This window comes from Leptonotus elevatus, chromosome 17, assembly GCF_054856555.1.
Source record: "Leptonotus elevatus isolate MCC_2025b chromosome 17, RoL_Lele_1.0, whole genome shotgun sequence".
Classification (NCBI taxonomy): domain Eukaryota; kingdom Metazoa; phylum Chordata; class Actinopteri; order Syngnathiformes; family Syngnathidae; genus Leptonotus; species Leptonotus elevatus.
In genome coordinates this window covers 8,682,305-8,706,728 of record NC_141255.1, presented here as the reverse complement: position 1 = coordinate 8,706,728, position 24,424 = coordinate 8,682,305, and the positions used below count along the sequence as shown (strand labels likewise).

Here is a 24,424-nt window from a genome sequence, read left to right as displayed (position 1 = left end):
GTAGTAATTTCACATTAAAATTAGAAAATGCACGTGCTTTAACCACAGTCAAAAATAGTTCAACTATTACTTCAATGATGAAGGCTGGCACATTTCACAAGAGAGGAGGGCTATAAATATCATTTTCCAAATATAGCCAAACATCATTTGAACTTCCTCTCCCATGACTCGCTATCATCAGCAGCCATTTTGTACACCCCCACCCAACACCGCCCGCAAGATTAAAAGGACTACCACTTACTTGTTCACTCACTCAATGAGTCCGCTGGAAAAAACACTTAGCGACCAGCCCAAAATAACAGCGACGACAGACTAGACTTCATTACAAGATCAAAAGCTAAAAAATATATATATATTTACTACCCAAAAAAATGAATTACTAAATAATTTTAAGGAAAAAAAAGATTTTATAGTCATAACATTGCGATTCGTAAAAACAAACTAAGACCTTGATTTGGTTTACACGTTAAAAATTGAGATATAAGTTAACCATTATTATGGCCTATAACTTCAATCAAACAAAAGCTGTTTTAAAAATAAATTTAAAAAAAGAAATCCCATAATGCCGGTTTTATTGAGGTAACACATGGACAGAAAGTAATTAAATGGGAAGAAAATGATTGGTGCCACTTTCCTCTAAAAAAAAATAAAAATAAAAACACGGTGCAAGGTTTATTTATAAAATTAAAAAAATCTTCTTCTTTTATTGTTTGCTGGGGCGCATGTCGTTGCTCGCGTTTGAATTCCGCCTGTAAACAGAAAATAAACATTGTTTCATTGATCAATTTAATCCCTGTAGTCATGCTGCGTATTTTACTGAACAATTTGGAAGACGTGGCAAGAAAATATTCTAAAAACAAACAAACACTGAATTTAAAATTGCACATATTGATTTTATCAGAATATTATGGGATTATACCTGAAATATCGCGTAAACAAAGTCAAATTAAATCATGTAGTCAAAATATAATGAAGTTGTAACTTTGAGAAATGTAAGTTTTGACAAATCCAACCATTGTTTTGTGAGAATGACAGCGTACTAGTTTGCTTTTTTTAACAACAGCAGAATTTAAAAAAAAAATGTTATATTGCAGTTGCATTTTTAAATATTTGCAAAAATAAAGGACACCCCCTATTCAGTTGAGTAAATTAGGGAAAAATACTTACTGGGAATTGTCACTACGGAGGTCTTGCGCTTTGAGGGCAGCCTTGGAGAAGACCCCGCGTGCGGGGATTTTGTCAGGGTATCGAACAGCAATCCAGCTGCCCATCAGCTCAAAGTTCTGACCAAAGACCGCCGAGGTGAGTCGCGAGGAGATAAGAAGGGCAAAGGGCACCGGGAGGGAAAGGACCGACTTACGTGAAATAATCGAATGGCTTTGTCGCAATACTCCTGTCGCGTAAAGTTGACGAAGGCGCAGCGTCTGTTCACCAGGAGCTTAACGCTGTGAAGCGAACCCGCCCTGCCGAGGGAGACGTAATTTCCATCAATTTATGAATCGGCTCACCGTTAACTTTACGCGGCAAAAGCGCCGTGCCGACTGACTTGCTGAACATGTTGAAGAGCAGTTGTTCCGTCACCGCCAGGGTCAGGTTGCCCACCCACACTGGAAACAGTTCTCTGCGTGGGACACGGAATCGTGCTCAAAACTAAACACCGGCGCAATCAAGTCGGATAAAAATTACATGCTGTAAATAAGGTCCGAATAGTAAAAGGGAAAGGTCATAAATTTGAATAGAAATAAATAACCGTTTTTAAAAAATAAACACAAAATTTTAGGAACATAAAATGAGCTGAAACTTTCATGTAATTTTTTTTTTACTGTAAACAAAAACATTGGAAATATCACCTGAATAAAATGAGAAAAACAAATTGTAATTTGTGTGATTATGTTTTAAAATCTAAGAATAAATCTGAATTATTGCCAACAATAAAAGTGAAATAATTAAGAGAATAACATTTAAAAAATGATAAGAACAAAGTCTTAAAATTACAAGACTAAAGCTTAGAACTGTTGTGTCAAGTCAAAAATTTGTTTAAAAAAAAAACAAAATATTGTGAGGAAAAAAATTCAATAGTTAGAATTAAGTTTTAAATCTTATGCATTTGAAGTTGTAAAATTATGAGAAGAATCAATCCGAATCATCATGTAATAAAGTAAAAAATAATAATAATAATTACAAGAATAAAGTTGTAGTATCACGTGATTTTAAGACAATGACAATTGTCAAAATATTTTGAGAATAAAGACATAATGTGCTTGATGCTGAAAGAATACATTTAAAATATTGCATAAATATTCCAAGCAATGCCTTTAAAGTTGTAAATCTATGAGACTAAATGTGAAATATTGTGTAAACAAATCTTGCAAGGAAATTTTAAGTTGTGACAAATAATGAAAAGCTAATATTCATGTGGTTGACTCACAGAGGACGATCTTCTTGCCTTTGGACGTTGGAGGCACTGTGGACCTTCCCAAGGGGTTGGCTATTCACCAAGGTTTCTGGAGCCGCTGGGACTTGGGAGGCTTCGGGGGAAGACAAGGAGGGCTCAGCAAAGAGCGTTGGCTGCCAACGACACGTCTGCTGCGTTCCACTCACCGATTTGCGGGTTTAATTTGGACAGCACCTCGTGCGCTTTTGGCACCGTCCCGTGTATAATTAAGGCATTTGAACTCTGCTCCTGTGTGAACCCGCAAGCCTGAAACAAAAAGGTGGGGACGGCTCGTGAGTGGAAAAACTTGCAAAGTCAAGGTGCCAGTGTGCTTTGTACGAGTGCTTGCTCACCATGAGCTGCAGTATTTGCGTTTGCATCAGTTCCTTAGCCGCTTCACCACAAGAGCTATCCAGCTTCAGAACCTCCCGGAAGGCCTGCACTGCCTCTTCGTACCTCTGGTGGGAAGAGTAAGGAGGTGAAGAGGTGCCATGCTTCACTGACATTGGGATTTAATGAAAACACAAGAGGCAACCACTCCATACGGTGAAAGATTCTGTGACAAACTCAGCCATTTCCTAATTTATTTATTGCTGTGTCATTACATTGACAATAAATAAAAGGCCTCACCTCAAATCAATGCCCCTCTATTTTCACCTGTTAGGCCCATAGTGGCCACCCTAGAAGACATCTTTCCACGATGAATTGTTACTTGGCTAGGACCCACCTCAAAAATAATACCTCCCTTTTTTTAGCCAAATAAACTCAATAGATGCCGTTCTCCGATCAATTACCATGTGTTTCATTCAACTAAATGACTCACTCTGAATAAGGGCCTTACATCTTGCCGTTGTAAAAAAGAAAATTGGTCTTTGCTCTTACATATCTTAAGCCGATATACATTTGCAGGGGAATAAAAGTTGGTGTCAACATTTTTAATAATAAAATAATAATAAAAACTCCGGCACTTGACTACTTAAATGCCTTCAAGCACGTTTATTGAACAGCTATTGTGATTTGCAACATGTTAATGGTTTTTTGTTTGCCATCAGCTTTTGCACCAACTATAATGCCAACTCCCAAATAGCCACTAATTCGCAGGCTAACTGTTAGCTCGCAGGCTAACTATTCACCCACAAACTAACCCCGGGATAACTCCCAAATAGCCGCTAAAAAATGGCTATTATGTTAGCTCGCGGGCTAACCTAATAGCCGTTAATTTGTGAGCTAACGGGTTAGCTCGCGGGCTAACCATTCACCTGCACGCTACCAGCCAAATAGCTGCTAATTCGCGAGCTAACTGTTAGCTCGTGGCCCGGCTAACTGTTCAACCACACACTAATCCTGGGATAACTCCCAAATAGCCGTTAATCAGCTAACTGCTGCTTATTGGCTGTTAGAACTACACGAACAACCAATCAGATGGTGCTGTGGGCGGGCCAATGCTGCAGGGAGTCAACAGCCGCTGACTCGGAGCAGCAAAAATTACAGTTTTTAATACATCGGCCATCAAAACAAAAAAAGAGGCAGATTCCATTTATAAAATGCTGAATATATACGCCGATTATCTGCCGGGCCGATTATCGGTCTATCCCATCCTTTCACAAATTGAAAGCAGGGTTTTGTTCATTTTAGTATATTAATACCCCACCCTGAATAGATGTCTCCATCTTCTCCCCAGGTAGTCTCATCGAGGCATCACCTTTAGTGGATGTCGTTCCACAATGAAATGCCACATCATTCCCTTGACTAAATATGTTTTAGCCAGGTAAGCCTCAGCTCTCCTCTGTTTGACACCATTCCCTAATTGATTCATGGTGTCATTCACTTGACATATACGAAGGCCTCAACCTGAATAAAGCTCATTGTCATTCACCAGGTAGTCTCACAGTGGCCTCCATCCTTGAAGATGCCATTCCACAATGAATTGTCATGTCATTCAGTTGACAAACTATGCCTCACCTCAAATAAACACCACGTTATTTACCCAAACTCATTAGATGCCATTCTGCAATAAATTGCACTTGTACTTGACTACATGAGAGCCTTAACGAAAGTGTGACATTAAAAGCGGTGAGTGACCTTTAAACCCGCTAAAGCTCGCCCCTTGCGAAAAAGGCCTTTAATCCAGCCCGGGGACATGTTGAGGGACAACTCTGCGTCAGCCAGGGCCTTCTCGTATTCCTGCATTTTCTCCAAACAGAATGCACGATTCCCAAACAACCTAGAAGGAAGAGTCATGTTAGATGTGGGTTTTTTTAGACTTCAAAAATATGAAAAAAGGAAATAGAAGATACCAGTGCACATAATGGTACTAACTTGAATTCCGTAGGATTGTACTGGATGGCTTGGGTAAAACAATCAACCGCCAAGTCATAACGTCCATCGCTAGCCCATTTATTCCCCCGAGCTTTGGGGAATTGAAAAACAATTGTTTCAACTCAACAAAAATGATGCATAAAGGTGCAGGAAAATGAGGGAACTCACTTGCGAGATCGTTGCTTATTTCGACATTATTGCTAAGCACGAAGCTGCCGGCGGAGGCCTGTGGGGAAGCATTACAAATGGAATTCAGCTTTGTTTGTGTTTTGTTTTAATTGATAAGTCTTTTTTTTTTTATTGTGAAAATAGAACTGTCTAATCTCAAAATGTGCTCATTAATAAAAAGTCATTTTAAGAGAAATAAATCAGATTTACTAGAATAGTTGAAATATTGCACAAAATCATAAATGAATGAGAATAAAAATCTCAGCTTTTATATGACAAAGTGTACAGTTGTAAATACCAGGAAATAAAACGTTTTTTTTCCCAAATAGCATCATAGTAGGAGTACCCGACCTCCTTCCTGACGTTGTCATGGGATTTCTTGGGAAGTTGCTCTTTGCTGGGCGACTTATTTTTCTCCTTCTCCAGCTTTGGCTTCGCCTCCAACATATGCTGAACTTTTTGGGTGGCTTGACTCACAAAACAACTGTTCAAATCCAGTTTCTTTGGGGAGGGGGGGGGGGCAATACAGCTAATGATCATTTGATTTTTTATTTATTTAATGAAAAGAAAAAGTAAGATTGATAATATATAAATACAAATACAAATACGTTAATAGATTACAAAAAATCTGAAAGCAAAACATTCATCAAAGGCAAAACCAAACACCAGTTCCACAAAAGAAAAGTATTTGTGTATTCTTTGATTACAAAAATAAATACAATTCAATATCATACTTAATTAAGAAATATTTACTCAATGAAATCACCAAACTCATGAAATCCAGTAACTTTGGTAAAAAAAATAAAATGATAACATTATTTTTAACAATACAATTCATACAAATATTTATCATTTAAAAATCAAAAAAGACAAATCGCCCCATCACGTACCTCGACATCATAAGACTCCGTGTCGCTAACGTCGCTGGAATTGCTTTTGCCACTGGAGCCTGCTTCCGCTCCGCCTTCCGCTCCGCCTTCCGCTCCGCCTTCCTCTCGGACCTCAGCTCCGACTTGCGTGTCAGTTGTGGCTTCCGTTCTGTCTCGTAATTGATCGCCAACCTCCAAATTCCCTGAGGCTGTTGCCTTTCACACAGAGAACATAAGCGCATGTAGTGAGGCCATGAATTAAAAAAATTTTTTAGAAAAATATGTTCAAATTACAGCTACTTACGGCCTGCTCTTTTTCCTTCTCCATTTTCTCCTGCCGCTTTCTTTCCTTTTGTTTCTTTTGACCAATAGAACAATAAGATCCTAATTGTACTTTCCAGTGCATAACATTGATTTCAATTATAATAATGTAATTTTGTACTGTACTGAGTTCTTTCTTTCCAAGAAATCGTACCCGTTTCTTCAGCCGCTTCTTTTCTGCCTTTTCTTTGATTATAGCCTGCTCTAGTAACAAACGGGCTTTCCTTTCAGCATCCTACAGGAAAAGTGAGGTGTCAAATATCCATGGGCTAACACGGCAAAAAATAAGAACAACAACGTATGAACGTAGACTCTCTTTGACCTCTTGCGGAAATGTTATTTTGCGGTAGAAGAAACCAAGAAAATCTGACATTGTGCTGTCGAGCATTATCTCATCACTGGAATCATCTTCATCTCGGTAATCATATGTACCACGTGTGACTGTGAGGAAGAGAAAAAAAATTTTTTTGAAAGCATTGCAACAATGGCGCATTCCTACTATCCGTCCATCATTAACAATAAAAATGATTTTACATTCATTAATTGGCCATTTTGGTCAAAAACGTCACCATCTTGTGAGAATCAAGTCGAACTTTTGACAAAGAAAAAAAATGTTGCAGGTTTTACGGGTGTAAAGTTGCAATTATAACTGGGATCAATTCACAAGTTATTTCAATTGAGTCATAATATTGCTCTAATAATGTCATACTTTCTACAGAAACAAAATCATTATTTCTACAAGAAAGTTGCAATGTTACTTCAGTCAAGTCATCCTATGACTCCAATACAGTTGTCACTTTTTACAAGGCTAAAGTCGTAATATCACCAGAATAAAGTGTTTCCCTTTTACAGTCATAAACTCTTCAAGAATTAAGTTGTGATATTTCTATGAAATCAGCGTTTTCACAGCAATAAAAATGGAAACGTGCAGAGTTTAAAAGTGCAATATTATTACAAAATGCTGTTATCGTAATACATATATATATTTATTTATTTTTACTAAATCAAGCCAGCATTCGTTTACGACTTCTTACCTCTGTTTCTATAAGTTTGCTGTGTAGGGAAGAGAAAATCAAATAACAGTTAAAACAGAACAAGTATCTAAGTTTCACTTTCATTTATAGAGAAAAAGTGCTGACTCACATACACTTTGCTAATCCAGTCAGGAAAATAACAATTGCATAGCACCAATGTTATACTGCTTTACACGCAGTGTAACAATATACAGTAGGAATATATCCAACAAAGTGAAAAAAATAAAAATACAGAGCAAAGCATGAGGTTGTTGTTTTGTGTGCGTGGGTTTGTGTGAAGTGGAGCGACTTGCCATTGAAGTTGATATAATTAGTATCAAACGTGTACTTACAAACGGCTGCATTCTAAAATCTGAAAAAGAGAGAAATGGGAAAAATTACAGGGTTTTAACTCGTACATTTCGAGCGAATTTACACTTGATAATTAGCTTTTCAGCTAAACTTGGCACAAACACAACGAAAACAGGCGCTAAAAGCATTTCCTTACCCATTTCTCCACTGTAAGTATTTATAATGACGTAATTATATGCCCATTAAACGTATATAATAATTACTCAGTAAACGCTAATAAACATATCCTAGCTAACTTTTCACTACCTGATACATAGCATGGGAGGAGCGGTACTTCTTCTTCCTCTTCTGTCGTTTGGCGCTTGGCAAACAACTTTTGGTGCATTACTGCCACCTTCTGAAATGGGGGCGATACATCCGATTGTTGCGCGGAAATACACAATAAAAGAGTTTAAATGTTGTCATGTAGTCATGTACACGAAATTTGATTTAGTCATTTAACCCATCACAGCGAACACGAGAGCAGGGCGAGGGCTGCTTTAGCGCCCGGGGAGCCGCAATGGTTCCTTGCTCAAGGACACCGTAGTCGTGTGTCCGGACGTCCGATGATGTTCCCCATGCAGGCAGTTGATGATCGTAGCCATTTTGCTACCGCTGTCATTTTATGTATCACTCAGAAAAATAAACAATGAAAATCTAATATTGTTGTGGTTTTTTTTGCATCTTAAAAACTTGATTTCATTCGTGCGTATGTACCGAGTGGGAGTCACGTGTGATTTTGTAGGCAGTGTGAGGAGCGGATTTCACCTGAGCGGAATAAGCAAATAGCCAATAATGTATTGTCGATTTTGTTTAAAAGTAAAATCTATGTGAGCAGCTAATCCTAAGAAAACACTGCACACAGATAAATAAATAAAAATCTTTGTTTTCATTTTGTGTTTATTGAAATAAAATATAAATCTCTTATTATTCAGGTCCATATACCTTTTAAAACATATTCATAGCTTCCTGAAAATAACGTATTGTATTAAAAATACGCGGAAAATATGAGTTGCTTAATAATCCATCATTCTCGGTTTAAAAAAAAGTTTTATAGGCTATATTTTCACATTATTAAGTCACATTTTTTTAACCAGTGAATGCGCCTGTGACATTAAAACATGCATTATCATTCAGTTCACACATTATTTCATTAAAAATGCAATTGGATAAAACATGTAGTAGTGTATCAGTAACAAATATGTAGTAACTCGATTTTAAACGGGTGGCCAATCTAGATGCCTAGTTCACGCACGCTCCCTTTCAAACTCATTTTTTGGTCCTTTGGTTGGTCCAGTGTGGAATGCGCCTGCTCATTCTATCGTCCTTCCGTGACGCACAGAAAAGGCGATGAGTCTGTGGTAGACACAGCTGAGGAGGACGACGGCCGCCGCCACCATGACGCAGATGATAGTGAAGGCCCACCGAGGGCCGAGGAGAGTGTACACCTGGGAAACGAACACGGGGCCCAGAGTCCTCGCGCCGCTCCCAGACGCTGTCAGCCAGCCCATGTACATGCCCTGGAAATAGAAAGAAGTCATGCTCTTATATTTACGCCAAGAACCTCATCTCGGTCCATTCAGGCGTGGTTGCAAGGTTAGCTCCTTCCTTGCCTGAGGTTTGGGTCCAAGGATTTTGGAATAGAGGGTGTAAGACATGACGTTGCAAGCCGGATAGCCCACTCCGATGAGGAAATCCGAGGAGATGTATTGAGCCAGGTGGATGGCGGGGGTGTACTGACACCAGGTCTGCTCATATGGGCAGCCCGTGGGCTCAAAAGAGCTGTTGGAGGATATCTGACTGATCAATGAGTTGTTTTTAAGGTCTAGGAAAGGGGGGAAATAAGGTTGCATTTAAACTTGAATACTTGGCAGTTTTCCCCACTTAACTTTATTTATTTTAAATACCTGCCCACTGGATTTTGGGGTAGTGGCTACCCCATGGTAGCAGAACGAAGAAGCCGCAGAATATGATAGCCAAACCTGCGAGTAGCACCGGACGATCCCCAACCCTGAAAACAAAAGTTGGAAATAAGCTGTGCTCAAAAGTTTGAACTATTTTTTAGGATATACAGTAGTCCCTTCGCTATAACACGGTTCATTTTTGGTCGGTTCAATTATTCAATTATTCGCCGTAATCGTGGGATTTGGCGGTGATTATTTTTCCACACAGACTCACACGCTGCCATAGTTGGTGGTCTGGAACGCAACCCCCCGTGAAAAACGAATGATTACTGTTATCTGGGTTACCTTTGAGCAGCCACTTTCACCACCAGAAACACCAGGATGGATTCAAAGCCGATGCCGCAGATGATGATGCCGTTGTACAAAACAGCCTGTCTCCTCGTCCACGCAAACATGTCCATGGACAAAGGCGTGGCAATCCTGCCCCAGAAAGGAGTCAAGATTACAAGTCAAGGCTCAGCTGCAAACTTTCAAAGTTCACCACATACGTCTCGAAGACGGCGAAAATGAACATGACAATGAAGAAGAGGACGTTGGAGGTGAAGACCGCCATGTGGTCGATGGTTTCCGTCGGGTCCTCGATGATGTCCACCTCATCTGTAAAGAGACACACCAGATGAGCGCTCCACCGGGAGACAACATACCCGCCACCGTCTTACCTTCCGAGATGTAGTTGATGGCTTGAATGCGTCGCCCGTCGTCATCGACGCGGTGCTCCCTGTGAAATGATCATAATATAAATAACAATCATTAGCCGCAGAATCCATGCCGCCCCTTCATTGTTAAATCATCGTTTCTTTCAAAAGACCTGAGCACCAAGACCACCAACAAGATGTTGATGATGCCGAAGACGGCGGCTAGTAAAGCCGGAGCGGTGTACATGTTGAGCTTCAGATCGATGAACTCCACCGTGTAACCCAGTTCCCCGAGGAACGACAAGCAGGCCTGGAGAGCTGACAAACATCCACAAGTATTATTACAAAAAAAAATAATAATAATTCCAGATATTTGGTCCCGAAGAAGTCTAACACTGGTTGATGTCCAGGTCCCATAAAGCAATACCAGGAGAACCAAAATGCCAAATACCTTTGTCCTTAGATGTAAACTTGGAAGACCATACGCTAATAATAATGGAGTCTCTGACATTTACATTCAAGGAAAAATCTTTACGGATCCAGGACTTGGACATCAATCAGTGAATGAAGTCGCTGAGACAAGTCTATGGTTATTAACAGGAACCAATATAATGTGGCTCCGTAGATTGCTTTCAAGAGGATGACCAAACCCCTAGGAGTCTCTTCTGGATTCAGTAGAAGTCCATAATAACCTGGTCCGAGTATGAACCCTAAGGCTTGGCACGCGCTCATGTTGGCCATGGCGTTCGTCCTCTCCTTCAGCGACGTGGCTCCAGCAACGTATGATCTCACCACTGCAACATTACCTGCCAGGACAGACTTGGTGTTAAAAGGTCTACTGACAAGAGTAGAGTGTTCTCCTGCTTATTACATTAGGCTTGACTGCCATCTAGGGGGCACACAGCACTTATCAGCGCAGGACTGGATTGTATACAGGAGAGTTGGCAATATAATTTCTGGGAGTGTTCAAATATGTTTATAACGTATTGAAAAAGTGAGTTTTAATACGTTTCGATGTGTTTGTAGCATGAATGAAGGGTAAAACTATGTCAATATATGATTTGTGTGTGTGTGTGGGGGGGGGGGGGGTCTCCTCCACGTCACAGCTTTTCACCTGCTTCCATTTGTTCACTGTACATACGACATCAACATTTCGTGATTACAACCTGCTCCGAAGCCCACAAAGGCTCGCGAAATGAGTATGTGGTACTTGTCCCCCGTCGTCGGCAAGGAAGCGTAGGCGTAGTAGATATTGGCAGACAGGTTGATGACAATGGAGCACACCAGCGGCTCTCTGCGTGGCCGGTGATTGGACCACAGGCCAAACAGAGGCGATGCCACCATCTGGCCGAGACTGTAGGCCGCCACAACCCAACCCAGGAAGGTAGCATTGGCGCTGTCGTCAGACTTTTGTAAGTATGGCCACAGCGATGTAATTACGATGGTGAAACCTATAATGATTTACAAAGGGCACCAATTGACACAAATAAAAGTAAATACATGCATATATTGAATTACTGTAATATATATTTTCAATATTCTACCACAAGGGGGCAGCAACACCCCAGTTTGATGCATTGTTATTGCTTACTTTTTAGGTCATGCCTTCTTTACAAAATATAATCAAAAATGAAATGAAAAGTTTTTTCTTACCCACACTGCTGAGAAACATAGTGAAGTACATGACTCTGATCGACCTCCATCGGCTCTGGTAATCGTCATCATGAACGTCATCACTGCCCACAAGTTTCAATAAAGTTAAATTCGAACACAAAATAAATACTACATAACATCCTAAAATAACATTCACCTTCTTGGTTCGTCCGGGAGTAAAGGGGCGTTGTCCGAATCCACAAACTGAGACATCCTAGCTTTAAATTACACTAATAACTAAAATACTAGCTAGCTCTCGCACAACCGCAAAGCTACGGGAAGCCAACTAGCTAGCTTGCAAGCTGGTTAGTTGGCCACTGCAGCGAACATTCAACCCGTCAATTACTTTGTGCCATTGACAAATCCCACACATAGTGTTAAATCGAGTCAAATAGCCACGTCTTTGCATTCAGTGCGTGACAAAACGCCCGCAAAGCTGGACTCTAGCACCCGAAGCAACTCTTGACAATTCCTGTAAACGAATCTGCTAAAACGGACATGTCCGGCGAGACTTCAAAATAAGAAGCACAATTATTAGATGCAAGCGCGTCTTGAGGGGGGTTACGCTTTTGATTAGAACGTACAAGAAAAAGCACACTATCAGCTAGAAAATACATTAAACGACTACAATTTTATCGACATTGTTCGACGTTCGGACGACTGAATGACATTATTTTGAAAGTGCATCCGGTCCTTTTCTGGAGTTTCAGTCCACTTTGATGCGGGTAATCAATACTGTTACGGTCCGTTATACTTAACTTCGCTTACCAGAATAAAGAATATTATATGCGTTTTAAATTAATTCAATGAGGAAGGAAAAGAAGGTCAAATGAATGGAAGGCAAGAAGGGTGGATGAAAGTAACAAAAATTAAAATGGAAAATTAAAATGGAAGGGAATGAAGCAAGGAAGAATGGAACAAGGGTGGCATGACAGAAATGAAAAAAGCTCGAACCCATTCTTGATGTTACTAAGATTAAATAAGTGTTTAAAAAGTATTATTTTTGGGGGGTTCATTTGAGTTTAAAAAGTGAATAATAAATGTAATGACTAAATTTAATCAAATGATGATGTCTCATCCAACCTTTACCTTACTGACAATGTCGCACTGGCAAATTATCTAAATGTTTATTTATATATATATATATATATATATAAAATAAATACATAATAATATAAACACATTTTATCTAGTTACGCATTGAGAAATGAATAAAAATAAAAAACCAGGAAAAACACAACAAAGGCGATTCCTTTAATCAAGGTGAATATTAAGCACAACAATTCAGACCTTCCTCCTTGTAATATTGTGAAACTGTACCCAAACTCACATCAAAATCCAGTTAAAAAAACACAATCATTGACTTTAATACAGATCATATGTACAGTAAAGTATGTACACAAAAGACAAAAACTTTCAGATCACGACTGTAGAATAATTACAATATTTGTTAGATGAATATCAGTAGCCTCTGTAGAGGTATGCCGTCACCACCATGTCACACTTGTGTCATAGTTAAAGACTTTTTATAATAATAATAATACTAACAACAATAATAATAACACATGAACACACACTATTAACAAAATGATATCAGTTGAGAAGACACGCAGTCCATGTGTAGGCCTTGAAAGCAGTGATTCCCAACAAACATGCTGCAGGAAATGTTCCAATCTTTAACAGATAACTGGATTGATCTGCAGCGGCCTTTTATTCTGAATAAAAAAAAATAAAAAAATAATAATAATTATGTTTGTCAGTGGTCCACATACGTAGGCATGTACTTTTCGGCCCTTCAACCTACGTCCATGGGGGGAACCCTGTTTGAGAACCACTGCTTCCAAAGACCAGAACAACGAGCTTTACACATTCATGTTTGGTCATCAGAATGGCTCCCATGTGATGCTACTACATGTGCAGTTCGTCTACATCGTACAATTCCTGGGCTGCCCGCCACACCCCAAAGTCAAACGCCACTTTTATTCTTTGGCTTTTTTTATTTTTTAATGTATGTGAAAGTGTCCCGCTGATGGTAAAAGAGGAAACGTGTGACGATAAACAATCCCCCAACCCACCCCCAAATCAAGTCCTTCCATTCTCCATGTATAATGATTATGCCCACGGGCATTTCTTTTGTACAAAAGAGGGTTTGCTGGTAGCTCCTACCTTACCCCGCCGCCTTTATCCCGGTTCAACAGACTGCGGCGGTGGCGGCGGCGGCAGCGGCAGCAGCGGCGGCCATAGCAGCGCTTTCCCGCCGGCCCTGCTTCTTTAGCAGCTGGATGCGGTTGTGCACGTAGAACTTGATGGCGCGCCAGTCGCGCTGGTTGCTGACGAGCAGCGGGCAGAGTTCCAGACAGCGTTCGCAGTCGGCCTTGGCGGGTACGCGCAGATCGGCCAGATTGCGCTTGAGGTGCGTCTCCACAGCGACACGCTCCGCCTCTGACCAGGGACGCTTAAGCACGCCGCGCTTCCCTGTGGGAGGTAAATGCATTGTGTGGACGTGGGGATCAATACAAAAAGTGAAAGTAATTTTTAATGTTCTTTTTTTTTTATTATATAAAATTGAATTGGATAAATACTTTCAAAATGCCCAAGGAAAAATAATTTGACAATTTTTTTTAGGTTGATTTTAAAATGTACAAACTTTTTTTTAATGACAAATATTTCTTGTACAAAATTGTACACATTTGTTTTTTTATCTGACTGAATAGAAAGGTAAAACAGTTGCACAGAGAAATATAAAAAGTAAATAAAATTGTCTTTTTTTTTTATCCATGTAAAAATTCACTGACGTATAGGGTAATAATAATAATAATAAGAAGAAAATTATTCGGACAAATATTTACAAAAATGTTATTAAGAAATGAATTGACACCCATTGAGTAATCCTAAAAGAAAAAAGCCAAAGATTTTAAATGTGGGAAAAAATATAATTAAAGGGGACAAATATTTAGAAGAAAAGTCATGTAAAATGTTTTCAGCAAAAACAACAAAAACAAAAGAATCAGTTGCAATACTTTTGTGAGGAACTGTATGACAAACGATAACCGTAGAAGCAGAAATGGAGCTCATGTGACACACTGGCAAATTTGGAGTTACCTGATTTGGGCGGAAGTGACCTTCTCTTGGGGGCGCTGGCGACCAACGGGCTCACTGCTGAAGGAGTGGGCGCCCTCTTCTTCTTCGGGGGCCTGCCCGGTCCTTTCCTCTTCACGACCACCTCCACCTTTTCTGGCACCTCCTCTTTCACGTCCTCTGCCTCCGAGGCTTCCGAGAAGGAGTCGACAGAGTTGCCAGACATCACTGCGGGACACGAAAGAGGACTCTTAGTCAAGACGTGTGTGTAGATTCTCAAAATCAACTAAGGAAATTCTTTATCCTTCAATCCAAAAGCCTTCTTCATTTCTAATGGTTTAGGTGTATAGAGTTGATGTGATTGGCTAGCTCTGACCAACCAATCAGAGGACGCAAACCCCCCAATGCCACTAGGGTGAGCGCGCTGGACCTGTGAAGATGAATTTGAAATCCATCTGCTTCAGAGAGAGTTAATATAATTTACGTTTCATATGCCAGCACTACTGATTGTGAAGGCCTTGAGCAGATTCGACTAACATCAAGGTCTAAATCTGACTGGATAAAACATCAACATTTGTGTACTGGAAGAAGTGCAGCCAAAGAAGAGAATATAATGTGGGGAATAAATGAACAGTTTCATGGACCAAATATTTAAATTGAGGTTTTAAATGTAGGCCAACAACCGCCATGCGAACCACAGACTCCACAACCAAAATTTTGAACGGAAGGAGCTTTTTGGGATTGTCGGTGAAACATCTTCAACATTCAAGAAGAGTCCAGTGGCCTGATTGCAATTTGAATCTTACCGTCCAACTCCAGACAAATGTGCTGCAGGCTCATCCCACGGAACAACACACCTTCCTTCTCGCCGTACAGAACCACGCGGCCCACACGCCCCATCAGGGTGGCGTCCCGCGAGATGGAGGAGCAGTTCTGCGACACATGGTACTCAGTCTCCAGGAAGTCCTCCAAGCGCTTGGTGGCACTGCCTTGAGTCTGGCCCTCTTCCAGGAGCAGGAGCTGTGTGAGAATAGCCACCTGCCGGCGCACCCGAGTCCCCGTGATTGCTCCGGGGTTCTTGACGCCGCTCGCTCGTGCTAGGTTCCTCAGCAGGTCTGTGCCGCGGAGCGGTGTGGCGGGGGAATGATAGGGGCGGGAGAAGACGTAGGGGCTCTCCGGGTCCACGCCCACGTCGGCGCTTGTTTGAAGGAGCAGGTCGAGACACGACTCGCAGTTGGGCGGCAGAATGAGGGGTTGGACGCGGCCGCGCTTTCCCATAACGCCGGCCCTCGGGAGGTGGCAGAGGACCCTGCGCTCAAAGGGCGACAGGAGGGCTTCGGTGCCGCCGCAGGAGATGTCCTGCTGGGCGGCGCGCTTGTGGTAGTCCTGGATGGTGAGCTTGGCCACCTCGCACTCGCGGTGGCGGTTGTAGAGGATGAGCAGCGAGAGGCTGGCGTGGCAAAGCTGGCGCCAGGCCTCGGCCGAGCGAGAGCGGCCCAGCGACAGGAAGGAGACGTGCTGCTGCTGCCGCAGGTACGCCACCAGCGAGGACAGCGAGGACAGCAGCGGAGACATGTGGTGCCGCCGTGACCTGGAAGAAGGACACTTGTTGGAATGAATGCTGAATGACCTGTTCCCGCCCGCTACAATACGGCTCATTGTTTACACGCAGCTTTATCGCAGATTGTTATGCTTTCAGGCAGTCGTTTGAAGGTTTAAAATGATCATGCTAATTTCAACTAGCCCATCTATGGCATTTTGTATTTGAGGTTAGCATTAAGCTAAGAACTTTCAATAGATTATATTGTTTAATTGAACATGTTGCTGTTTAATTATGCAATCTGTAATTTTCTTAATTCTTTCAATGTGTCCGTTTTAGGGAAAACAAAAATATTTAACCAAGCGCACTTTGCATCATTGGAGAACTGCACAAGCAAGAGGAGTGAACCGGCGCTCAGGAATACTTCAAAATCTGTCTTTTAATAAGGTTAAGTGTGTATAAGTTTTAATGTGTTCAAAGCATGTGGGAGGAATAAAATGATCGGTATGTAAAAAAAAAAAAATAAGTATTTGTATTGCAGTCCCCTTCCCCCATGCTTTAAACACTGAAATGTATTAAAACACTTTTTAAACTCACAGCATATGATCATAGAAAAATTGCAAGTGCAAATGCATAGAAAATTTGGCATGTATTTGTTATAAGGGCATGTTATTAAGATGAGTGTGACATTATATTAAATGTTTTAGGGGGCCATAATTTGTTGTATATTATTTTTTACAGCTAAACTATTATTACAGTACAGGCAAGTTATTAACATCATCAGGATGGGCTTCAGCTACTTGTTTTTTTGGGGGGGCTATTTGCATCCGGGCTTGTTTTTTCTTGCACTAAAACACACTTAAAGAAGTCTCAAATGATTCAGGACCCAACCTGGTGGTCTCTCCGTTCTTTTCCTCTGGCGCTTCACCGTCTCCATCTGCACTCAGATCAAGATCTTCTTCTGGATCGATGTCCGGCTCCGGCGTTGGAGGTGGTGCCAGTTCTTCTTGAAGCCGCTCTACCTCCACCTTTTGCTGTTCTTCAAGCTTCTCCCTCTTCATTCTGCGACCTCTCTTGGGAGGAGACGGGGAAGGAGGTGTGGGGCTCTTAACCCGGGGCGCCGCCGGAGGGGCAGTGCGCCTGGTGGTTGGTGGCAACGAGACGGGCGCCGCCTTCTTTTGAGCGGGCGGCGACAGCGACAGTGAGAAAGACACGGCGCCCGAGCGGGTGCTCGGCGAGTCACGCTCCCTGGCGAAGAGGGATGGCGGCGCTGCAGGACTGGAGGCAGAAGGCTGCGGGACCGCGAAGGAATGACTGTGAGTTGCGGAGGCAGGCGAGGGGTTGCCGTTGGAGTGCGTGCGGAGATGTGCCTGCTCCATAGCCGAGCGTATCTCGGGCTGATTGGCGTGATGCTTCTCCAGGTGGCGCGCCAAAGACCGATAGTGGCGTCCACAGTACAGACAGTGCTGGCGCCGGCTCACCGGGGCGCCGCTCGAGCTGCCAATGTTTATGTTAATGTTATTGTTGATGTTGGTGGTCGGTGGGGCACCGACTGGTTGCGGGTTTGATAAGGCGGGAGACGCCGAAAAGGACGAGCACGGGCGCCCTGGCCCCCGGGAAGAGGTGGGCGCAGCCTTTTTCTTGGCGCTGACTGACACAGCTGGAATTTTGCGCTTCTTGCGGCGGCGAAGCATCCGGCCCCGTATCTCCTCCATTTCCTCCTCCTCTTCCTCCTCCTCATCTTCATCGTCATCCTCTTCCTCCTCTTCGTCCTCCTCACGGTCCGAGTCACTGGGCTCGGAGTGGGTGAGCGGTGAGGATGAGGGCGACAGGGACCAGGAGGGGGTGAGGTAATCCGAAACAGAGAGGGACAGTGGGTGGGGGCCGGTCTCTTCGTCCTGGTGGGTACACACACAACAAGTGCCAAAACATTAGCGTGATTAAAACTGATATACCGCCAACTCCCACAAAAACAAAACTCTGCCACTTGGAGCGAAAATCTGTTGTATTGTATACATAAAATCTATTAGGTGCGATGACCCCCAACCAAAAGTTTTTGTCATCATTTTTACGTCACGTCAGAAATAGCCACTCAAGAACCCTGCCACGAGTTAGGAAATAATTTCTCACCATCGCATTTTCGCCCCAGTCCGTCAGGCTGTAGTCCACCGTGATCTCTTCCCCTTTAGCGATATCTCGGATCGCTATGACGACCAGCCGCACCTGAGTCCCACAGTGCACCTCGCGAATGCGGCAATTGGGCGGCGGGTGGAAGAGCACGGGACCCCGGACGCCGCCCGCGCCTTCCTCGCCCAGCTCGGGCACGCTGTTGAAACACACAAATAAAAAACGGGACTGTGAGTATTTGGGAGACCTCGGCAATGAGGGAGGCGGAGTCTGCGTAGTTACCATGGTAACGGGTCCTCCTTACCAGAGCTGAGCAGGGTCTGTTAAGTAGTAGGGACTCCCCGGGGGAGGGAGGCCATCCTCTGCGCCCTCTGGATATTGGCCATCACCTGAATGGGCAAAATCTCACCTTCAGCACTATTCACACAAAGTAACAGACAGTCCCGCCAGGATTTTTGCGGCAAATTTAAACATAATTTGTTGGGCAAACTGCGACGTTTGATCGTGACATCCTGGAAGGACTGAAGAGTGAGTGAGTGCAAATGTGTGTGGGTGTATATATACTGACCAGGGCTGTAACTGTGCTCAGACATGCTCTCCTCCTCCTCATCTTCAGTCACATACACTCGGTCGCACACCTTCACCGGTGTGCCCTTCCGCTTCCTCCCGCAAACGCGGCTGCAAAAACAAAAACAGCCATGATTTCTCCAATAATATACTTTTTTTTTCTCATTCCATCACATCTTTTTTTCCTTGAAAATACATGACTTTGAATGCTGCCGTAAAATGTCTTTGATCGATACTGTTTATCACGCTTCTTTGAAGTCCATTACTACCTAAAATTTCCACAATTGCACTTGTTTCTCATAATGTGTTTTTAAAATGTTGTGTTAAATATGTAACCATTTAGTTGTATTTGGTTGTTCTATTTTCTTACTGCCTCTTGGCAAGGACTCCCTTGAAAAAATATGTTGGTTAAATATGACCATTTGGTTCCTTTGGACAAAAGCTAACTTTCTTCTTGTAAAAAAAAAAATTCAAGGAAAAGGCGGGGGGGGGGGGGGGGTTGTTTTCTGAAAAACATAACATTTTATGGTTGCATGATTGTTTTAACCATAACAAAAATGTGACTTGTTTCTGTTAAACATACGAATAGATGCAGGTCAATTTGACCGACAGCTTGACATAGAGGTTAAATATTAAATACGTTCTATCTGACCCCTAAGGAGGGTTTAAAATGGTTTAAGATCGACTTGTTCATTCATGATGATGAAGGACGGTGGTGGTGATGATGATGATGATGGTGGTGGTGATGAGGTGTGTGTGTGTGTGTGTGGGGAGGGGGGGGGGGGGGGGGGTCATATCTGAGATCAGCTCGAAACCATCCAGAGTCCAGCTGATGTTTCCCATTGGGCTCTCAATGCTAACGCCGCGGCTAGCCAGTTAGCTTAATCGTAGCGTCAAAACATCACGACTAACCGGGCCAAGGTGCGACACCGTGACCGAAAAGATGCAGCGAGCAACTGCTACGAGTGGCACGACACCTCCGCGACTCGCAAACGAACCAAAAAACACCTTAAATGCGCGTTTCTCACAAAAATCTCACATGAGAAGTAAGGGGGGGGGGGGGGGTAACGCGCGCCTGCCTCGAGTCGAGAGAGCCTAGCTAACAAAGCCCCGTAAATATGACGGGGAATGTAACAAAAGCAGGCCCGACCGCGGTCACTTACCCCCGCGGCGGTGGCGGTTTGCTGCCATCCCCGTCGCTGTCGAGAGTCGGTGGCTCCCGGTAGTCGAAAGGCGAGCGCACATTCTCCGCCATTAGGACTGCCAGCCAATGCTTCCCTCCAGTCGGCTGTCGCGCTCCCTCCTCCCTACTAGTGGGGGGGCCCCGGCTCAATGCGCATGCGCACAACATCCTTTCGTTTTGGGGGTGCTAGTGCTGTTCAAATGAGGCACTTTAGCAACGCAAAGTAATAATTTTCGACTACTTGTACATGTCTGAAAATATAAAATACAATATATGTTTAAAAAAATCTCTTTTATTTTCAAAACATATATTTATAAATGTGTGCATATATAAAGCTATTCTTGAAACATTATGTACCTTTTGGTGTCATTTATTTTATATTAAACAAATGAGTGTGAAATAACTATTTTTTATTATTACTAATAGACGTTAACATTGTGGTGATTTGGTTAATTAATTAATGACAAAACCAGGATACAAAGGCAAATGATGGTTGTCTCCACACCACACAAACCTGTTAACAGATCAAGAAAAATGCAAACTACTCTTCTTCATACTTTTCTAGGCGATCATCCCTTTGAACCCAGTCCCCTCCCTTAAACGTATAGGTTCTTGGTGATGTCTCATTTCCATAACATGCCTTAAAAAAATAATATTACTCATATTAAAAAAATATATAATATCACATCTTTTTCTCCTCATAAAAATACAACTTAATACTGGTACTTCTAACATGAAGAAAATTTTCCTTGAAAAAAGGACTTTTCCCCTAATACTTTTTTCCCTTAGTCTCATTTATTCTGCTTGAAAAAAAAATGTTAATGTATTTTTGCAACAAGATGACTTTTCAAAACATCAAGAACACCATTTTAAGATTTTTATATGTGATTTATTTCTCATGACCCAATAAAAATTGATCCACGCCCATTTTGGGTCCCCGACCCATGAGGTTGGGAAACCTTGGATGGCTCCAACAGTGTAGCAGCACATTCAAGTAGAACATCAGGTGCAAACTATACAAACAATAAACTCTATCCTTTTTAGAATAATTGAGAGAAGGAAAAAAAAACAGTCACAGTTTGTAAGTCAGTCAGGTATTTTTGGCTACTTCTAGCAGTTAGTTTATTAGTCTTAAATATGTTCTAATAAATAGAATAAATTACACACAGAATGCTTGGAAAGTGGGTCACTGCACACGAGCCTCACAGCGAACGGTGGCCAACTGGAGGTCATTTTAGCACTCGCAGAGGAAATACCGCCTGGGCAAAGCCGGACCTTATTAAAGGAGCTTAGTTAGTGAAGCAGCGTGTTGTTCCACGGGATTTGGACAGTGACTGTTGAATTTGTCTTTTATACACCAGCTCCAATGATGACACTGAGACAGAACTATGTATTAAATATGACTGAAAATAAACTGAGTTTTGTCAGCCTCACACAAAATGGTGTATTATTATAGATGCCATAAAGTCACATGTATTAAATGCAACGGAAAATAAACAGATTATGACATTTATGCCATTGTAAAAAAAAAAAAAAAAGGCAATCAAAACAGTATTATAGTTGTGACAGTGTCAGTCAATGTACAACATTATTATGCTGGGTTGGAAGTAAAACAAGCTGTGGAGTGGCGTGGTATAATGGAACCACCACTGTCCAAATCCTCGCGTAGGAACGAGGGGATGCCGGTGGTTAGTGTGGAGTGAGTTCATTTGCCGCTTCAGACATCCTGCCTTCCTTCCCGATGCGTGTGGAGGACGTGCAGCGCCTGCGCGGCATGGTCGGCCCAGTGGACCAACTCCAGCAGTACGCGATGCGTCCACATTTTGAGCTGGAAAGCGCCCCCGCCGCCATCGGTTTCCTAGCCACAAGACAGCCAAGAGCGTCACTGTAACATTTCGGACGTGGTTGCTTTGTAATATGATTAAAAATAGTACACTTTTATATTCTGCCAGTCAAAAGGTGCATTATGACCATGATCATAACAATGTGGGCGGTCACAATGCTGGGGGATGAACAGCTACTGTATTAGGTCTCTAACGTTGTGTGATAGTAAACTCAATTGAGTGTTGAATTTGTAACTTGACATTGCCAAAAGTGAACGAATATCACTGTTATTATATTTTGTGTGGTCAGACTACAACGTTGTGGGATGGACAACTAGATTAAATAAGATTTTAAGAAGTAGGAAAATGTTATATTCATACTGCTGTGGCACTGTCAACCAAAACAATGCATTACTATAGTTGTCAGAATGTTGTAAGTGATCAGACGATACCGTTGTGGGACGGACGAGTGTATACCTGTAAAATGCATGTGTAAAGGCTGTACCTCATCACACCGGATATCCGGGGTGACTTCAAGTGTGGCGTCGTCCGTCTGCAACAGATGTTTGGTGGTGTGAAGAAAATGCTCCAGCCGGATTCGGACGGTGTCGCGCTGTGTCTCGTAGTCGCCCTCCAGCTCGCCCCACTCCTCCTCGGCCCGGGTGATGGCGCAGTGCAGCAGGCCCAGGCACTGGCGCAGGGCGGCGTGCAACCGCCGCACAGCCTCCTCTGGGTCGGCCTCCTCGAGGCTTGGGCTCAGGGAAACCATGCGGTGGCCCTCGGTGGGCTGCTCCGACAAGAAGGCCTCATGCGCCGTCTGGAAGCGGTTGTGATTTCACAGTCGTATTGATTATTAGATGGATCGTGTCAAAGAAGCTTAGGCACAAAAATACACAATCCATTAGGGAGGCTGGAGACTGGAGGGGGGGAAATGACGTGGCGGCTTGCTTTTAGTCTGATTACTGTCCGCATCCTGGTGTGCACAGGGCACAGAGGGCCCATGAGGGCATTTTCAAAGTAGTGTTTGGCCAACACGCAATGACAAGTCAAACAACTCGCAATTTAGCGTCACCCGTCCATCTAGTATACTGCATGCACATCCTGTTTGGATGCAATCGGACAAAATCTCCAGGACAACGCCTCCAGACGACAACTGCCAAAGACAAAATGATGAGAGAAAAGCAAAGTGTTTTTTTTTTTAAATCAATTTTGTTTTACAGTGAATATTAAATCTGAATTTAAAATTACATAAATTTAACTTATTACATTTTTTTGTCCAAGCTGTTGTATAAGTTGCAAAAATTACATAAACAAATTTTTTTTTTTTAAGTAACACTATATGAGGCATTTACACACTGTATGCTTTTATAAAATCACGGCAAAATAATTAACTAGTATATGAACTAAAAACAAAACTAAAGAAAAAGATCAAATGTGCAAATATTTGGATGAATATTTCATGCACCCCAATCTAATTTTCACCAAAAAAATAGCTAAAAAGAATGCAAGAATATAAAATAACGTGAAATAAAATCAAAATGATCATTTAAACAAATATTTAATTAAAACCCCTATTCAAGCAAGGCTTCTCCTAAACCAATATTTTAAATATAAAAATATCAGTGCAAAAAAAAAAATCTTAAAAAAAATTAATCTTTTTTTATGTAACTATTTGACGAACCCACAAGTCAATTCTCGGTGCCAAGGCAACGAAAACCGAGGCCTACAAAATAAAACATTTATCTAGGTGGGCGTTATCAACATTATTTACATTACCACTTGTGATGCATTGCAGTTGCACGCTGCAGCCTGCAACCCACAGAAGTCAATTCGAAAAAGAAACGTACCGTTATGAACCGTACCAAAACAGCAACGTCACCGACGGTACGGTACGATCGATATGTATTTTATGCCCTTGATATCAATATAAGCGAGACTCACGTATAACTGGAGCAAGCGTGAGCATTCGTATTGCAGCAGCCGGGCGAGGGATAGCGCTTTCCCCGTCGGCGAGCCACCAGGCACCGGCGTGTCCGGCGACCTCATCCCCTCCTCCTGCTCGTGCTGCTGTTGCTGTTGCTGCTCGGCCATTCCGCACTTCATTCACTCCACTCCAAATACGTCCGACGCTGTCGCGACCCACCCACCGCCGATGGCGAAAGGTGCTCGTTTCGGTGCTCCGTCCCGGGGGCAAGAAAACCTGCCTTGGACGGTTTCGCCGGAGGGGGACGCTAATTGGTTCCGGCGAGCCCCGGCGGCCAGGGGGCGTTTTTAGGGGAATGCACAGGGCAGACAGGGGAGCCTTTTCTGCAGCAACCCACTACCCACCCGGGGAACTATGGCAAACACGCGATGCATTTGGCCTCCCTCTCTTTGTGT

General features: G+C 42.5%; 4 protein-coding genes across 6 annotated transcripts; all 4 read right to left on the bottom strand.

Annotated features, from left to right (window-relative positions):
* Positions 1 to 555: 555 nt before the first annotated feature.
* On the bottom strand, positions 556 to 7,951 carry LOC147159680 (uncharacterized). 2 transcript variants are annotated; one of them, XM_086060127.1, is made up of 18 exons: positions 7,743 to 7,951; positions 7,478 to 7,497; positions 7,146 to 7,164; positions 6,434 to 6,552; positions 6,266 to 6,346; positions 6,095 to 6,148; positions 5,812 to 6,006; positions 5,273 to 5,422; positions 4,922 to 4,979; positions 4,754 to 4,844; positions 4,517 to 4,658; positions 2,788 to 2,892; positions 2,602 to 2,701; positions 2,429 to 2,528; positions 1,547 to 1,621; positions 1,361 to 1,463; positions 1,168 to 1,283; positions 556 to 749 (listed from the first exon to the last, which is right to left on the bottom strand). In XM_086060127.1, exons 1-18 carry the CDS (start codon positions 7,819 to 7,821, stop codon positions 704 to 706), a joined length of 1,653 nt encoding a protein of 550 aa, XP_085916253.1. In that variant the 5' UTR covers positions 7,822 to 7,951; the 3' UTR covers positions 556 to 703. The 2 variants fall into 2 exon arrangements, with proteins under 2 accessions (XP_085916253.1, XP_085916254.1); XM_086060128.1 differs by having other exon boundaries at positions 7,633 to 7,791.
* Positions 7,952 to 8,349: 398 nt separating this feature from the next.
* On the bottom strand, positions 8,350 to 12,202 carry mfsd8 (major facilitator superfamily domain containing 8). Its single transcript, XM_086058138.1, has 11 exons — positions 11,885 to 12,202; positions 11,728 to 11,810; positions 11,241 to 11,525; positions 10,767 to 10,880; positions 10,248 to 10,392; positions 10,099 to 10,157; positions 9,928 to 10,036; positions 9,725 to 9,859; positions 9,383 to 9,486; positions 9,089 to 9,300; positions 8,350 to 8,995 (listed from the first exon to the last, which is right to left on the bottom strand). The coding sequence occupies exons 1-11, from the start codon at positions 11,938 to 11,940 to the stop codon at positions 8,789 to 8,791; spliced, it is 1,509 nt and encodes a 502-aa protein (XP_085914264.1). The 5' UTR covers positions 11,941 to 12,202; the 3' UTR covers positions 8,350 to 8,788.
* Positions 12,203 to 12,960: 758 nt separating this feature from the next.
* Positions 12,961 to 20,349, bottom strand: LOC147159678 (uncharacterized). Of its 2 annotated transcripts, XM_086060327.1 has the most exons (8): positions 20,203 to 20,349; positions 19,041 to 19,150; positions 18,777 to 18,861; positions 18,476 to 18,671; positions 17,237 to 18,243; positions 15,612 to 16,396; positions 14,830 to 15,033; positions 12,961 to 14,202 (listed from the first exon to the last, which is right to left on the bottom strand). In XM_086060327.1, the coding sequence occupies exons 1-8, from the start codon at positions 20,292 to 20,294 to the stop codon at positions 13,919 to 13,921; spliced, it is 2,763 nt and encodes a 920-aa protein (XP_085916453.1). In that variant the 5' UTR covers positions 20,295 to 20,349; the 3' UTR covers positions 12,961 to 13,918. The 2 variants fall into 2 exon arrangements, with proteins under 2 accessions (XP_085916453.1, XP_085916454.1); XM_086060328.1 differs by lacking the exon at positions 20,203 to 20,349 and having other exon boundaries at positions 18,755 to 18,861; positions 19,041 to 19,059.
* A 746-nt stretch (positions 20,350 to 21,095) lies between these two features.
* On the bottom strand, positions 21,096 to 24,424 carry LOC147159677 (ciliary neurotrophic factor-like). The gene is made up of 3 exons (XM_086059635.1): positions 23,987 to 24,424; positions 22,551 to 22,862; positions 21,096 to 22,080 (listed from the first exon to the last, which is right to left on the bottom strand). Exons 1-3 carry the CDS (start codon positions 24,146 to 24,148, stop codon positions 21,940 to 21,942), a joined length of 615 nt encoding a protein of 204 aa, XP_085915761.1. The 5' UTR covers positions 24,149 to 24,424; the 3' UTR covers positions 21,096 to 21,939.

Bases quoted from the DNA above. Each gene is read 5' to 3' on its own strand.
- LOC147159680 (XM_086060127.1), bottom strand. From the start codon at position 7,821: ATGCACCAAAAGTTGTTTGCCAAGCGCCAAACGACAGAAGAGGAAGAA. The intron at 6,149-6,265 runs GTACGATTTCTT...ATTGGTCAAAAG, and splicing joins AGAAGCGGCTGAAGAAACGG to AAACAAAAGGAAAGAAAGCG. The intron at 2,529-2,601 runs GTGAGTGGAACG...CTTCCCCCGAAG, and splicing joins CAAATTAAACCCGCAAATCG to CCTCCCAAGTCCCAGCGGCT.
- mfsd8 (XM_086058138.1), bottom strand. From the start codon at position 11,940: ATGTCTCAGTTTGTGGATTCGGACAACGCCCCTTTACTCCCGGACGAA. The intron at 11,526-11,727 runs GTAAGAAAAAAC...AAATCATTATAG, and splicing joins TATGTTTCTCAGCAGTGTGG to GTTTCACCATCGTAATTACA. The intron at 9,487-9,724 runs GTAACCCAGATA...TTTTGTTTTCAG, and splicing joins GTGAAAGTGGCTGCTCAAAG to GGTTGGGGATCGTCCGGTGC.
- LOC147159678 (XM_086060327.1), bottom strand. From the start codon at position 20,294: ATGGCGGAGAATGTGCGCTCGCCTTTCGACTACCGGGAGCCACCGACT. The intron at 16,397-17,236 runs GTTGGGTCCTGA...TCCTTCTTCCAG, and splicing joins AAGAACGGAGAGACCACCAG to GTCACGGCGGCACCACATGT. The intron at 15,034-15,611 runs GTAAGATTCAAA...CGTGTCCCGCAG, and splicing joins CATTTGTCTGGAGTTGGACG to TGATGTCTGGCAACTCTGTC.
- LOC147159677 (XM_086059635.1), bottom strand. From the start codon at position 24,148: ATGAAGTGCGGAATGGCCGAGCAGCAACAGCAACAGCAGCACGAGCAG. The intron at 22,863-23,986 runs GTGAGTCTCGCT...AACCGCTTCCAG, and splicing joins CACGCTTGCTCCAGTTATAC to ACGGCGCATGAGGCCTTCTT. The intron at 22,081-22,550 runs GTACAGCCTTTA...TCTTGTGGCTAG, and splicing joins CGGATATCCGGTGTGATGAG to GAAACCGATGGCGGCGGGGG.